We start from the raw sequence: 17,112 nt of genomic DNA on the forward strand, positions 1-17,112 counted from the left end.
TAGGAGCAAGAGGAGGAGGAGCATGTGGGAGCCTAAATGACAACGCCATCTACTACATTTATAGGAGAGCACAAATCCATACCCAACAATCATCATTTAAAATTAGGTGCAGGGCCAGGGCCTTCTACTACTAGGGGTAGGCCTGGCAAAAAACCCATTATGTTTTCTCGTAAAAGGGGGAGAGGGCATTGATCTCGTATAGCTAGCTACTAGTTTTGTTTGTTTTGCAACATATAACTCATGATGAGGGGATACTTTTATATATGTGATGTTATTTTGTATTGGTTTTCCACATTTGAGTCCTTGATTGGACTATTATCAAGGATCAACAAGATTTGGTGTATTCTTTTTATTTGACATCCACTACTTCATAGATATCATTGCTTCTTCATATTTATGTGCCAATGTGTTTAATAATGGGCCTTCTACTGCTAGGGGTAGGCCTGGCAAACAACCCATCATGTTTTCCCGTAAAAGGGGGAGAGGGTGTGGAGGTTTGCTGTTACACCAAAACCCACAGGTGTTGGTAAACGTTACAAATTAGTAACTAGGATCCCCAGGGTGGAAATTACAGATTCCATAGAGGTGTGGTGATTCTTCCAACACCTCCCCTCAAACACAACTCGGGGGAATCGAACCTGGGTCCAGGCTCTGATACCATGTGGAGGTTTGCCATTACACCAAAACCCGCAGGTGTTGGTAAACGTTACAAATCAGTGACTAGGATCCCCAAGGTGGAAATTACGGATTCCATAGAGGTGCGGTGATTCTTCCAACAGAGGGCATTGATCTCAGATAACTAGCTACTAGTTTTGTTTGTTTTGCCACCTATAACTCATGATCAGGAGATGCTTTTATATATGTGATGTTATTTTGTATTGGTTTTCCACATTTGAGTCCTTGATTGGACTATTATCAAGGATCAACAAGATTTGGGATCACCTTTGATGTATTCTTTTTATTTGACATCCACTACTTCATAGAGATCATTGCTTTCTTCATATTTATGTGCCAATGTGTTTATTTCATGTTGTTGTTGCTTTATATGTTTAAAAATCTGAAAAAAATGGATAAATATATTATGCATTTTTATGTTTGTCGATATTTTCCGATATTTTGCCAATTTTTTCTCCAGTATTGCCAAAAAGTTGTTTTCAGGACCCTTGCCGATATTTTGCCAATACTGCTCCTTGCCATGAAAAATGCTCATGGAACTCACCTTGAAAATTACTAAAAGAACAAAGGTAATAAGAAAACTCTAACCAAGATCTTGTGGCAAAGAAACTCTCTTTGTTAATCTCCAACTTTTGAAATGGGTGAGAGAGCCCTTTATAGCAGGAGGCCTCTAAACCACCAACTACAATTGATGTGCCCAAAGAATACAATGTGCTCAATACAAGTAATTTTCCAACCATCTTTTGTCCACATTTGTGAGGTAGACAAGTTCAAAAAATAACGAAAAATAGTGAAGCACTACCTTAAAAATGGTCCACGTGCGTGGACATTAAACGATCAAATCACACAATAATTTTCACATCACATTTCTTACAACAATGTAGTTTGGTCAATTTTTATTTATTTATTTATTATAGCCCTTTTTGGGATTCCTATAGTCAATTTTCATCCAATGGTGCTGATCTGGTAGAATTATGAGCACTTTGTCAAAAGATAATTGCCCCTGAAGTTGGTTGCCCTTTCTAGAAGCTCTAGAAGTAATAATTCATGAAGAAATGGTCAAATCACTTCTTAGAAGCTTCTAGAAGTGTAACGAGCAAGAGAGTGGTGACTAGTTGAATTGACACATGGATGTGATTGAGTATATCACAATTACATCAAATAAAATTTCATGTGTGAACACAAATACATCAAAGAGGGGACTTCATGCATGTGCCAAAATACATATATAAAAAATACAATGATGCTCATATGATGTTGAGTTTACACAAAGCTTGATGTAGACCTCTGGTGGTGATGTGGTAGTCTACTCGTTGTCCAAGTTAGCTGACACAGATCCCCATGCATGGGCATGCATCTCAAGAAACTTTGACATGTATCTCAATGCGATTAGATATGGTTGTATGTAGTGTTAATTGTCCAATATTCTATGCTGCAACAATCATTTCTAACAATTTCGTCTTTCAATAGCAATCACTTTATCCAATTATCTTCAATCTTCAGTAACAATAAGCAATTGTAGATAGAACAATAAACCAAATGCACAATATAAGACAACCAAGAACAACGGAGACAAAGTGATTTGGTCAAAGATCAAGGAAAACCCCCACAAGGGGGGAAACCCTTTCCAAATTTTTCTTCTATTAGATTGTCATCAAATATTCAGTAGAGATAGATGTCCAAATACATCAATAATGAGTCAAATGTCAAACCCTTTGACTAGCCAAATCAACCAGTCTAGATCCGGTCAAATATGAGCAAGAAAGTCAAATCTGGACACTTTAATTCTGCAATTTATTGTCAAAGTCAACAACAGTCAATGCTGCCCTAACCAGTCAATAGTAAATGGTTGAAGTGCTCTAAAAAATGTGGTGAAATAGTTGAAGGATGTTGCCTCTTCTGCTTGGTCAAATCTGGTCAAAACAACCCTTGAGCTCTGCACACAGATTTGGTCAAAGTCAAAGTTTGACATGCAGAAGCCCTAGCCCAAAAATTGCAGTCAAGGTTGTTCAAAGTGCACATAAAATCTCGGTCAAAGTGCTAGTCAACCTGGCCTCTCAAGACAGATTCAAGAATAGGTCAAATGAAGTCAAAACTCCTCAAGTCAATGCAAGTCAAAATCATCCCAAACACTGGTCAACAAAAAACACTTTCTCTCCTTCCCACGTGTGAGCTCGGGCCCTGCAATTTCAGACTTGTACGAACCCATCAAGAGAATAAATGAATGTGTGATGATGCCTCCAGGTGATGTGACCTTAAGCATATTTATGTGGTTGATGAGGTCGAATTTCCTCCTTTAGGCCAACTTGTACTTATTGATGTGACATGGTCCAACTTTAAAATAATAATTTTCCCGTGTGCAAATTAAATTCTTCCAAGGGTCTCCAGAGGGTGTGCAAGGCTTCACAAAGAAGGGATTTTCTACTTAAGCTGCCAAATCTCAACATGTAGATACATGGATTCCAATGTAGGAACATAGATCCCGAGGTGCTATACATGTATTGTGGTGCTTGCTACATGTTTTCCAATGCACAACTCCAAACCTGTGATAGCACCTCCAACTTCAACTAGTTGTTAGGCATTGACATAGATAAGACACATTAACACAAATAACTTAGTTGATGTTACTTTAAAGAACTATTTAAGGGGGAGAACCTCACCCCTATTGCATGTGTTAGTTTTCCTTAAAACCCAGTAACTGATTTATGATTTTCTAAGCATGTAACCAAAAATACAACTATACTTTTCTAAAATTTAAATCACCAACACTACTGAGTTTTCTAACCATAGCATGCATAACCGAAGTAAATAAAACTGAAGACAAACATATGCAACACAGAAAACACCGGATATTCCAAGGAAACCCCAACTTTGGGGAAAACCTGCAATCTGTGTGTGTTTCTGTATTAGCTTCAACAAATTTATCTTCAAAAATTATTACTGCAAGGGAACACTTGACTTTTACAGCAAAACCCCCTCTGAACTGCTCCCAAGCAAAATTGATTTACCCCTTGCTAGTGACTCGACTTGTACTGTTTGTGCAGTACGACCTCCTACGCACTTCTATGTGCTGTACGACCGCGCAGTACGACCCTCCTGCATGTTGTATGACCGCACTGATGTTGAGTTGAGATAGAGGTTGTGTGACCCTCTCTTCTTCTCACTTGATCGTTGAACTTGTTGCTGAACTGCTGAAACCATAATCTCATTTGCTGATCTAACACACATTCTATGCCCAAAATCGAACTGGCTACTTCTGCACCCTATCGCCCCTAATAAATTGACTTGGGCCCCACCATGATCTTCAATGGCTGAGATTAACTCATGATGAAGGGCTGAGATCTAATCATTTGTTGACTTTAGGCTTTTTAATTTTTCCTAAGTCCAACATTAGGAAATAGTAAATTAAATTAATAATCTGCTAAGTGGTTGTCTTGTGGGTCCCTCTGCAAGCCTTGGCACCTAGGCAAGCAGAACCCTTGTTGCTCTACTCCAATCAACACTCCCTCTTAGAGAGGAAGGTGTTCTGCACTACACCCAACCTGTCTCTGAGGTAAACAAATCTTCCCCTTGGTAAAGCCTTGGTTAGAATGTCTGTTGTCTGCTCCTCTGTTGGTATGTACTGGAGTCTAACTATACCTCTCTAAACAATGTCCCTAATGTGATGATAGCGTATCCTAATGTGCTTTGAGCGATTGTGAAACACTGGATTCTTAGAGAGCTTGATGTAGCTTTGATTGTCACAGTGGATCATGGTGGGCTCTAGCTCCTGTCCAAACAAGCCCACGAGCAGCTTTCTCAACCAAATAGCTTCGCATGCTGCCAAGTTGGAAGCCATGTACTTGACCTCTGCTGAGCTCAAGATCTTTGTTTCTCGCTGAACCAGGAAACAATTGCTGATCCAACATTGAATGTGCAACCCAATGTGCTCTTCCTGTTTGTGGAACTCCTTGCCAAATCTGCATTGGTGAAGTCCTCAAGCCTCACCCCATCATCTTGTCTATATCACTATCCATAATTTACAGTGCCCCTGAGATACCTCAATATGTGCTTGGTAGCAACCCAATGCAGCCTAGTATGCTTGACCATGAACTGGCTCAAAGAGTTAACTACAAAACATGTCTAGCCGCGTGTTCATCAAATACATAAGCGACCCTATCTACTGCCGGTAGAGCGTGGGGTATACTCACTTTGATCTAGATGTGTTCACGTTCCTCCAGTTTGTGATTAGAGGCATGTCATGGGCATTCTATCTTGCATGTGGAATCTCCTCAAAATCTTTAGAGCATACTTGCCTTGCCCCAAGAAGATCTTCCCATCTCCTAGCCAAACCTCCAATCCAAGGAAATAATGCATTAGCCCCATATTCTTCATCTCAAGCTCGCTTGCAAGATCACTCTTGCACTCCTGGATGAGCTTATCTGCTCTTGTCAAAATCAGATCGTCCATGTACAACACCAGAATGAGTGGCTCACCTCCAACAATAATGTAGTAGAGGTTGGGGTCTGCTTCACTCTTGGCGATGCCCAATCCCTGAAGGTAATTGTCAATATGAGCATACCATGCCCGTGCAGCCTGTTTGAGCCCATACAAGGCTCTCTTGTGTCTTCCCATGTGAGTATCCCTGTTGCATGTCTCAAACCCATCTAGCCGCTCAATATAAATCTCCTCCTCGTCAACTCCATTGAGGAACAATGTTTTAACGTTCATTTGGTGAATCTTTCACCCCATCTAAGCTGCAATGGCTATAATGATCCTCATAGACGAATATCTAGCCACCAAGGAAAATGTCTCGTCCTAGTGAATGCCCTCTACCTGCAAGAATCGCTTGGGCACACATCTTGCCTTGAATTTCTCGATTCTTCGATCAACCCCATGCTTGATCTTGACCCAGTGAGAGCCCACCACCGATTTTCCCTCAGGCCTCAACACCACCTCCTAAACATCATTTTTCGTGATGGAGGCATACTCCTCCACCATGGCATCTCTCCACACCTGCTAAGTGGTTGCCTCCAAGTAGCTGGAAGGCTTGACATCCAACAACTCCTTCATGAGTGGCTATTTTCTCTATCAAACTGATGTTCTAGGATCTCCCACTCATTCTTGCGCCTCTTGGATCAATTGCTCTGCCCATCTTGATCTCCTTCTTCTGTGCTGGGAGTCACGGCCTGAGTGGGCTCGACTTTGTCCTCCACCTGCATGTCCTCCTCATCCTCATGTTGCTCGACCTGCCCATCAATGTGTATAGCTGTAGTCTAAGGTGCTTGATGAACCTCTTGCTTGGGAGCGTGCTGCTCCTGCGCTGTAGCTTGCTCACGCTCTAAGGACTTCTTCAAAGCCCTTTCTTCCTCAAACTTCACATCTCTCCTGATGAATGTCTTCTTGAGTGTTGGTACATATACCTTGTATGCCTTAGATGTCTCAATGTATTCCATGAAAATGCCCTTCTTCTACGGCCTACAACTTCGACCTCTTCTCTATTGGTACATGACAGTACCAAATTGCCAAATATTCGGAAATGTGACATGTTTGATTTCTTGCCTATAAAGGCCTCCACTGGTGTAACTTGCCCCAACACTATGTGGGCTTCGATATTGCATGAAAATTGCTGTATTGCATGCCTCAACCCAAAGAAAATTTGGTATTTCTTGTATCCCCTGGTCATGCAACATTGATTCGACCGCTCCAACTATGGTCCTATTTTTCCGCTCCACCACCCCATTTTGCTGCGGGTTATATGGTGTGGTAAGCTCCCTCCTCATGCCCACCTTCGCACAAAACTCCTTGAATGCATTTAAGGTGTACTCCCCACCTTTATCTGACTTTAGCACCTTGATTTTCTTGCCAGTCTGGTTCTCAACAAAAGCCTTAAACTCCTGCAACTTTGAGAAGAGTTCATCCTTCTTCTTCATGAAGAATATTCAAGTCTTTCTTGAGTGATCGTCTATGAAGGTGACATAGTACTTATAACCACTAAGAGATACTGAAGAGAAGGGACCACCTACATCTGAATGAACAAGGTCCAAGATGCCCTTGGTCATGTTGTCTTTGCTAGGAAAAGAGGTTTTGGCCAAGTGTGTAGCCCTTGCACACCTCATGGTGGTCCATGTTGCACTGTGGTAGCCTCGTCACTATCTCTTTGAGAATTTTTAGCGCGACATGGTGAAGATGCCCCATGCACCTATGCTATATCCCCAAGCTCCTTGCTTGAGTCACGACTGTCCATGCTGGTGAATGCTGCAGCTGTCTCAAACAACAAACTATATAGGTTCTTCTGTCTAGCCCCAATCTGCTTAGCCACGTTGGAGTCTGTGGGTTTTATGAAATCCCTACCCTGTCTAAAGGTCACTTGGTACCCCTTAATCTCTAGTGCTGAAACTGAAATGAGGTTCTTCTTGAGCCCTTGAACGTAAAGGAAATATCTAAGAAATAGAGTGTTTCCTGACGCCCTCTCAAATCTGACTGTACCAATGCCCTCAGCTTGATACCTCCCATCATCACCCTTCTCGATATGGAAATGCATGTCTTCTATCAATTTGTTGAAGTAGCTCTTGCTCCTGGTCATATGATAGGACACGCTGTCTATGTACTATACATTGGTAGCCACTGTGCTTTCCATGCAAGCATTAAGTGAGAACTCCTCAAAGTGCAAAGAGAAGAGAACTCATCTATCTTTGCAGAGGTTGCTACTAGGTCCTTCTTCGACCCTTTCTTTTGTTCAGGGCACTTAGTAGCATAGTGCCCAAATTGGTGGCATGAAAAGCGCTTGATCTTTCTGAGATCTTTCTTCTTCTTTTCTCCCTTGTAGCTGAGCTCACCACCACCACTGTTCTTCTTGCCCTCCAATTTGCCCCTTTACCAGCGAGGTCAAAGTTCTTTTCATCTTCTATCTTGGTACAAGACCCTGACTGAGCATGTCTGCGAATTTCTTCTTGGACACAATCACCCCATAATTGCTCCTAGTCTGGAAGCTCCTCCCTGGCACATATTCCATCTGCAAAAGTTTCCTAGCTTTGGTGAAACCCATTAGGGAAAAACTCACCAATTCTCTATCTATAACTGTCTCGCCCGAACCAGCTAGCTTGTCCCTTGGGTAAACTTGGTGAGGTAAGACACAACATAATCTAACTTGGACATTTTGACGGTCCTTTGTTTATCCTTCAATACTAACTTTCTGGCTTTGCTCGAACCCTGATAGAGGTCAATAATGGCTGTCCACATAGCTTTGTCTGTCTACTTTCCAGTCAAGTGAGGAATAGTGTGGTCTTTGACTCCTTCCAAGATGATTCTTCTTGCCTTGACATCTCTCTTGTTATGTTGAGCCAACTGCTAAGGGTCATTGGGGGCAACTGGGACATTATCCACAAACTCCCATACCCTTTGTTCCTCCAACACCATGCCAATCCTCTCATGCCCTGAGTAGAAGTTGGACGTTCCATTCAACTTATCCTCAAATTTGAGACCCTAGTGTGCCATTATGCTGAGTCGAACTGCTCAGAAACCCTAGCGGCCAAGTCGAATTGGTGCACTTGCTCCCTTTGAACATTGAAGCTGCTCCTAAAGATAAAACACGTGCCTGTTCTTCAATCAGAGGCTATGCTCTGATACCATGTTAGTTTTCCTTAAAACCCAGTGATTGATTTATGATTTTCTAAGCATGTAACTAGAAATACAATTAAACTGTTGTTCTGAAATTTAAATCACAAACACTACTGAGTTTTTTAACCATAGCATGCACAACGGAATTAAATAAAACTGAAGACAAACGCATGCTATACATAAAACACCGTATATACCTAGGAAATCCCAAATCTGGGGAAAACCTTCTATCTGTGGGTTTCTCTATTAGCTTCAATGAATTTATCTTCAGAATTTATTACAGTAAGGGAACATTTCCCTTTTACAACAAAAACCCCTCTGTGAACAGCTCCCAAGAAAATCGATTTACCCCCCTGCAAGTGACTCGACCTGTACGAACTGTGCAGTACAACTTCCTGCGGACTTCTACATGCTATACGACCCTCCTATGCCCTTCGACGTGCTGATGCTGAGCTGAGATAGAGGCTGTGTGACCCTGTCTTCCTCTCACTTGGTTGCTAAACTGCTGAATCCCTAATCTCCTTTGCCGAGCTAACGCACACATTCCAGAATCCATGCTCTAAATCGAACTGGCCACTTCTGCGCCCTATTCCCCCTAATAAGTCGACTTGGGTCCCTCCATGATCTTCAATGGTTAAGATTAACTCATAATGAAAGGCTGAGATCTAATCATTTGTTGACTTTAGGTTTTTAAATTTTTCCTAAGTCCCACATTAGGAAATAGTAAATTAAATTAATAATCTGCTAAGTGGCTGTCTTGTGGGCCCCTCTGCAAGCCTTGGCACCTAGGCAAGCAAAACCCTTGCTGCTCTACTCCAAGCAACAACATTTTTCTTTGGGCTAGGACATAAGGCATTACCCAAGTCCTCTAAGTTAAAGTAGGTGGATGGTGTTATTTTATGAAAGGGGATATAAGGGTAACATATGAATTAATTTCCAAGATCGTATATGATGCTGAGGGTTTAAGTCTGGTTCAACTAACTGATTCGATTGTGGCTAGGAGTTTTCATTTATTTGCAAATCCTTGTGAGAGGGAGCCTTTAATTCTTCAGCCTACACACTTCCCCTTTTATTTTTTCTTTTGATTTTCTTTAATTTTTTCTAAGTCCCTTTTCTTTAGATATGCATTTTGCTCTTAGGAGTTGAATGATGGGAGGGGGAGGAGGGTGTGCATAGTGAAGTAGTTTATTTTATTTGCTTAATTTATTTTTTTCTTCACCTCTATAGCCTTTTGTTTGGCTTGATCTAATTTAATGCTCGTACTCCTTTTATTTATTTTTCTTCATGACCCTTTTTTTGGATGATCTTTGGTCAGTCACCTCTAAGTTGGGGGGATGTTTATTTTTTATGGATGGGATGGATGTGTAAGTGTTTAATGAAAATTGTTAACTATAGAGGGGATACTTGATTTCCTAGTAATAGTAACTAGCTGGCATGGCTTGGCAGTTTTTTAAGGGTGGAAACTAAAATGCAGGGGTAAATAACTTTTTGAGAGATTAAGTTATTATCCAAAAATTCAAGACAATCAGCAGAATCGATGAGCATTTGGCAGGCAAAACTACTGGGTCAAAAAAGGATGAACTTTCATTTAATTAGGACATCTGGGATTTTGAAATTGTGGGGTGTTGTACACATTTTAAAGATATATGTTTATAGTTATTAACTATTACTTAAATCTGGAATCTCTTCTAGCGTTGGTTTATGACAGAGACCAGATTGGTTAACTATCTTTTTCATTAATACATTGAGAATTCACGATTATAAGAGTGTTGTACATGTTCTAAAGATCTCTATATTTATAGTTACTGTTACTTGAGTGCTAGAACCTCTTCTAGCATTTGTTTTTTGCATGATTGTAATGGTTGTTCACAATAAACGTCTTATTAATTGCTTCTAGTTTTGTCTTTTGTCTAATCACATTTTCTGGACATGTGACAAGTGGGTGATGGGAAGAAGGGTTTTCCAGATGAAGCACCTTATGATGCTATCCATGTAGGTGCAGCAGCTTCAGGTAATCTCCATCTTGTGATTTTGTATAGTTATCTTCAATGCTTATCTCATACTTCTTTCCTGCAATATCTTACCCTGAGAAAAGCATTTCTATCCACAGAAGTACCAGAGGCTCTGGTAAATCAGCTAAAGCCAGGAGGAAGAATAGTGATTCCAGTTGTTGATGTAAGTTTATGTGATTATGGGTTTATAAGAATACTTTCTAGGCTTTGTCAATTCCAGAGTACGTGCTTTTTCATTTTGGCTAATGTGATTACACATTTTTTGGATGCAGTCCCTGATGATTATAGACAAACTTGCTGATGGAACACTAAAACAGAAATCTGTAATGGATGTCAGATATGTTCCTCTTGTATAAGTATTTATGATGCTTTGCCTTCGTCGACTATATTATTGAATTTGGTCTTCGCAGTCTGGACTTGTACAAGGGTTCTTGTACAGATGATATTATTACATATAAATATATAATATGTTTAGGTGTGTAGAGAATCTATTTTACTCATGTATTAAGTTTACTTTGTTTCAATAATGTCATGTGAATGTATGGCCACTTTATTGAGCTATTTTGTTGTTGGAGCAAGCATGGAACTCCAAGTTAACGTAATTTTCATATCGTGTGAGCTTTATGTTAGCAGAGATTAATCTTAGTGGTTAATAAATTTGTTGCTGTTTAAACATTTAAAGGTTAAGGTTGGTGGTTGGTTAAATCAAAATGACCAACCTAAGGTGTTATAAAATGTTGTGATAAGAGATGATTGCCTTTAGCGAGTGGTATTTGTAATATAGGAAGCCTACCTTGGCTCCCTGAGTTCGTATTTGCTGCAGCATCACCCACTTTTCTTTCTCTTCATATTTATGTGATTGCTATTTTGTCAGACACAAATCCTATGCTGTCCAACAAGTTATCTTTGAGTTTAATGTGAAATATGACGTAGATTATGTTTTGAAGCATAAGCAAAACGTTTATTGCACGTATAATCTGTACAGAGGAGCTGTTTAAACAATGTATGCGGAATTCTTTTCTAGGCAGTTTACATTACAATAGTTTTATTGTACATTTTATGGTTTAGTCCACAGCAGTTAAGGTGGCCGTCATTTTAGGTTAAGATCTCGTGTCATCTTCCCTAGATCAGCGCTATTTTATGGGTCTCCCATAACATTCCTTCAATATGAGGGTGCTTAATTGGGGACGTTCATATTGCATTATCTGTAACTACCTCTCTAACTGAGCAATGGGCCTGTTTGAATCAAGGGTGTCTTTCTTAAAATCTGTTTTCTTTTTCTTTGACATGTTAACTTGCTCCACACAGGGAAATAGATTTGTTTCAATATCAGTCTCTCTGCCAATTTGAAGCAAATATCCCTTGCCAGGCTGTTGTATCAATTTTTGTGTCAACACTTTTGGAGAAGCTGTCCATCTTATAGCACTGAAGGTTGAATGCACTTTATTTGACTGTGCAATTAATCTTCAAGTATCTTGAACGGGCTTTCCAACAGCATTTGGGTTATAACCTTGTGTTCTTATAGTTAGAAACCAAATCACATAACACAAGGACGTGGAAATATGAGCATCTGACAGTTGACACATTGGTTCCAAAAATTACAAATTACATGACAAAAATGAAATATAGACATAAAATCCATTTTTAATAGAAATCAGAACATTAATGAAAGACTCGAATCCTTTCAAATTTTGATTTTACCCTGTGCCTACACAACTACCCTTTGCTCGCACAATGAGGGACTGTAAGAGTTCTTTCCTATAGTTGAAAGTGATGAAATAACAATAAAAAATGATGTGGGACACGTGTCCAACGTGTTTGACACAAACACACCTTGTTTTAGGACATACCAAACCAAACACATGTTAGACATGTGTCCTACCCTTTTGCCTACACAATGAGGGACTGTAAGAGCTATTTCCTATAGTTGAAAGTGATAAAACAACATTAAAATTATGTGAGACACGTGCCCAACATGTGTTTGACACAAACACACCTTGTTTTGGGACATGTACCAAACACATTTTAGACATGTGTCCTACCCTTTGCCTACACAATGAGGGACTGTGAGAGCTCTTTTCTATAGTTGAAAGTGATAAAATAACAATAAAAAATGATGTGGGACACGTCCAACATGTGTTTGAAACAAACACACCTTGTTTTAGGACATGTACAAAACACATGTTGGACATGTGTCCTAGCATAAGTGTCCAATACATGGGATACAAACACGTCCCTAGTTGGACGTGTATTGTCTTAGGTTAGATATGAGGAACACACTATTGAACTTCCTCGGTTTGCTTGGTTGGATCTTTCGAGGAGGGTGAATGAAGAGCACCCCATGCCATCAACATTGATAGGAGTGATATAAGAAATCATGATGAATGAAAATTCCTAGTTGAATATATTTAAGGGGGGTGATTTGAAAAGTATCACATACTATAAACATTAATAAGAGTGACATCATAAAAAAACTATGATGATTGAAAGTTCCACAAGGGGGGTGATTTGAAAAGTATCACATACTATAAACATTAATAAGAGTGATATCATAAAAAAACTATGATGATTGAAAGTTCCTACACATAATGTGGAACTTATAAACATATGTGATATCATCCATTATATTTTTCTTTCAAAAATCATTAAAAATAATGGGAATGAAAATCAGAAGGTGGTGGTATGTTAATTGTAGAATGTTGTTTTTGATGGTGATGAAATATTTGATTGAATACTTCAATCGTAGAAAATTAATCTTCTATATTTTCATTCATACACTTTTGAGTGAGGCTAACACAAGTTATATTATTCTCAACATGTGATTTAGGATAAAGTTATGAGGTCATTTATAATTGATTAATGAAATCTTCCCACTAGTTTTTGTAAATGGTTGTCCTTGTAATATATATATATATATATATATATATATATATATATATATATATATATATATATATAGATAGATAGATAAGGTTGCTTGCTTGATGTCATGATGTGTTTATTTTTTATTTTTAAATGTTTTCTAAAACACATAACATAGATTCCCTTTTAGAATTCCTTGATGTCAAAACTCTGATTCATAATACAGTGGCTTAACACTTTTTAATAAACATACAAATATAAACTCCGAACCATATGAGAAATGGCTTTAATACAAACAAACATATATAGGTTTCGGTGATATATATTATAAAGTGGCTGAAGTATCTGTTGGACCCACATACCATGTAACCCTCCTCTGCTCCCTCATATAAGAGTTTTTGTTATGTGTCACTTCTTAAAAGTTACGGAATTGTAGATATCCAATGTTTCGATATCATATTTCCCAGATCTATGATCTCCGAAATGCCAATCCCTCTGATCTCCGAAAATCACATCCCTCCGATCTCCGATTTTCATATCTCTCTGATCACTGATATCTCAATGTGCCTCCCTCTCCGACTGTCGATATTTTCTAGGCTTCAATAAGTCGGACCCGATATGTGTATTAACGATTGTCTAATCGAAATATTGTGTTCGCCTGTATATCAGAACTTTTAAATGGTAAAAATTGTAAAACCTGCGATATCAAATCTTCGATACAAACCTCCGATATAATGGACCCAACAAAGTTATTAAAGGGAGTTGAATATAATATCGCATCCACTTCTTATATGAACTTTCCATATATCGCAAGTTTTGCAGAGTATGCTATGTTAAAAGTTCCGATGAGCTTACCTCCGATACCACTCGGCTCTTGCCACTTGTCACTTCCATATGGGGCCGCTGTTATAATAATTGAAAACCCTATTTTCAATGGTTTTGCGGGAAGTTTGTTGTGTTTAGATTTCGATTCAGTTTTCGGCTAAGTTTAATAATAGAACTAATAAGCTCTGATTGATTGAAACAGGGATGAACCCAGGGTCGATAGGGAGGAAGTATCAATTCGATCCGTGATTTCCAAAGACTCTTCCATGTGACACGATGCAATTCTAAACTGGGAAGATTGTTGCAACAGAGACTAAAGCATGCCATGACCAATAACGACTAATGGATCCTTCGACAATAAAGTCAATTGGTTCGACTGGTGTAACGATTTCCCAAATTTGGCATGTATTCAACTAAAACAATTTGTTTTTGGCCTGCTGAAGAAAACCTCCAGATTCAGTTGTTGAGAGATATAAGGGGGAGACTGTTAGCTCTGTAAATCTTGTGTAAATACCCCTGAATTTGATGCAAAGGAGGGAGGTTGCGATCCACCATAGGGGGTCTCTGCTATGATTTAATTTGTGCTTATACACTATTGTTTAGCACATAGAGAGTTATTGTAGAGATTGAAAGAGGGTTTTTGGCTCTGTTATAATTGCTTTGCACTATTGTAGGCAGTTTTACTATGGGTCTGAGTTGTTCCAAGACTGTGCATTTGTAATATAATTTTGGCGCTGTTTAATAAGTTTCCATTCTTGTGTACTATTACCAGAATGATGAATTTTCATAATTTTGTCGAAGTTTTATAATTGGTTTTGATATCCATTCTAAGTAGTATGTTTCTTTGATTATTAACACTACCGTTGAGTCATATTGTGATATGCTGCTGAAGTCTTGTAGGGGCTATCTCCAAGAGGTAGAATGAGATCCAAATCATACTTAATTCATTGAATTATAATTGTGATGAATGATAACTATTTATTATTCATTTACAGGTGTATTTTTATTTTATGTGTATTAATTGAAATGAACTATTTCTTTTGATTAATACAAATTTTATAATGAATTATGTTTAATATGAATTCAGGCTTGTAGATGGCCTTACCTTAATAATTATTTATTAAAGTAGATTTATTTACATAGTTGTTTGAACCTTTTATGAGTTTACAAACTATTTTGGAATCATAATCGAATATTAATTCTGAATTCACTCATAAACCAATTTTCTCCCTGTTTTAGTTATCTTGCTCTTGGATTAGGAGAAAGCTATCCCATTCTAGTTTGAGATAGGATTTCATGTTTTAGATTAGTTTTACACCTACATCTTAGTTTTGCATCAAGTCCTCTCTTAAAGAGGCAAGTAAATCATTTAATTGCGATTTGATCAACCTTTAATTCGATCAAACCTTTGTGTTGATCTATTCCTTTAACTTACATCTTTAAAGATCGATATAAAGGAAATGTAACATAGTATGATGTGGATAGATTAACTCTTAGTTTAGGTTAGATTAGCACTAGATTAGTTTTAAGTTAGTCTTAGATGACAAGGTAATTGGACCCATAACCAGTCGAAACCACCATATTCAACGGAAAATGAGCTGCTCTAAGTTCTCGACTGGGTGGTCTCCCCTAATGTTGACAAAGGACATTTTTGCTGATCAACAAGTAGATAAACTGACCCAGATTTAAACAGGAATGCAACAAATTACAGAGATAACCATAAACATAGAGATGCAACAGAAATAAACTTCATTTCATTAATGCAAAACACTGAAATATGCTTACAAACAATAATGGAAATAAACCAGCTAGGGCGATGGTAGCTTATCTTTGAGAAGAGATGTGGCGGCTACATGCCTCTGAATTGTGTTACAATGAGGCTCAAAGGCGTATTTGTTGTTGAGAAACAATGGAAAACCCTTAACATCCGAAAACCTAACCCTAGAAGATGAAACACCAAATTGTGGGCCCCGTTTTGGGTAAGTTGGTACATCAACTTTCCGGGGTTGTAACTTTGGCACCTGATCTTTGTTTGACGTGTACAATAGCTTGTTAGAAAGATCTATCCGAGCACTACAACTTTGGGAAGAGCTCCCAGATTTCCTAAAATACGTCGTTTAGGGCCTTAAAACGGCTCCGGAAGTTCAGGACCTGAAAAGCTGCTAAAAATAGTAAATTGTGCTACAATTACGGAAACTAAAAAACTGAAAGAGACAGTTGTGGAGGTCCAAGTGGGATAGGTGGGTGGCCACCAACATCCACCTGGATCATTCCTCCCCCCTTAGGCAACAATGGTCCCCATTACGTTGAGCTCCTCCATCTGCTGAACTTGGTCCTTGGTGAGCTGTGTTGCAATCTCGGATGTGTCCAGTAATGGTGGGAAGCATGGTCGAGGGCGGTACACATTGAGCACTTGGTGCAGGTGAAGGAATGGAGGAATGTTGTGCTCTAAAGCATTATTTCCCACAGCCTTGGTAATGGTGTAAGAACCATGTCGGTGTGGTCGGAGCTTTTGATGGGCTCTTGTAAGGCGTTCTTTCTGCAGATGCAACCAGACTTTGTTGCCCACTTGAAGCTTTTGTGTGGTACCCTTGTGGGTGAGGAGAAGTTGTTCTTGTGTTTTGTCATGACTGTATCCCTTTGCTGTTGTTGCTGTGTGAAGGAACCCTTCACAGGGGTCATGGATGTGGTGATGATTTTCCACTTACTTTGGGGGCGAACTAGATAGAAGATGAATTTCCTAGTCTGGGAGAAGATCTTGCTGCATTTCTTAGCAGAGATCAAAGAGGTGGCGGTAGGTGGGGCTAGCTCTAGTATCTTGTATAATGAATTACCCAAAGTAATAATAAGAGTGCGAGGCCTTGACTCATACACAACATGTCGCCTTCACAAGTATGGCTGGCCAAATAGTACATCACAAACATCCAGAGGTGCAACATCACACAATACCTCGTCTGTGAAGGGTTTGATGCTGTAGAGAAGGTGACACTGCTGGCGAACTAAGAGATCTCGTCCTTGGTGAAGCCATCTGATACTGTATGACTAGGGTGTGGTATAGTCAGTAGGCCCAACCACTTCACGACCTCTACTGAAATGAGGTTGTTTTGGTTGCCACTGTCGACAATGAATTGTAGCGGCG

General features: G+C 39.1%; 1 protein-coding gene across 2 annotated transcripts in view; it reads left to right on the forward strand.

Moving 5' to 3' along the window:
• Positions 1 to 10,847, forward strand: part of LOC149259735 (protein-L-isoaspartate O-methyltransferase 1-like) — a 153,371-nt gene extending 142,524 nt beyond the window's left edge. For both annotated transcript variants that reach the window (XM_089419079.1, XM_089419073.1), the window contains exons 6-8: positions 10,214 to 10,285; positions 10,385 to 10,449; positions 10,559 to 10,847. In XM_089419079.1, coding sequence (XP_089275205.1) covers positions 10,214 to 10,285; positions 10,385 to 10,449; positions 10,559 to 10,642 — 221 coding nt within the window. In that variant the 3' untranslated portion in view covers positions 10,643 to 10,847. The remainder of the gene's footprint in view (positions 1 to 10,213; positions 10,286 to 10,384; positions 10,450 to 10,558) is intronic.
• Positions 10,848 to 17,112: the final 6,265 nt, after the last annotated feature.

Source organism: Pinus tabuliformis, chromosome 6 (genome assembly GCF_031772625.1).
Source record: "Pinus tabuliformis cultivar Carrire ecotype Pingquan chromosome 6, CPIR1, whole genome shotgun sequence".
In the NCBI taxonomy this organism is placed as follows: domain Eukaryota; kingdom Viridiplantae; phylum Streptophyta; class Pinopsida; order Pinales; family Pinaceae; genus Pinus; species Pinus tabuliformis.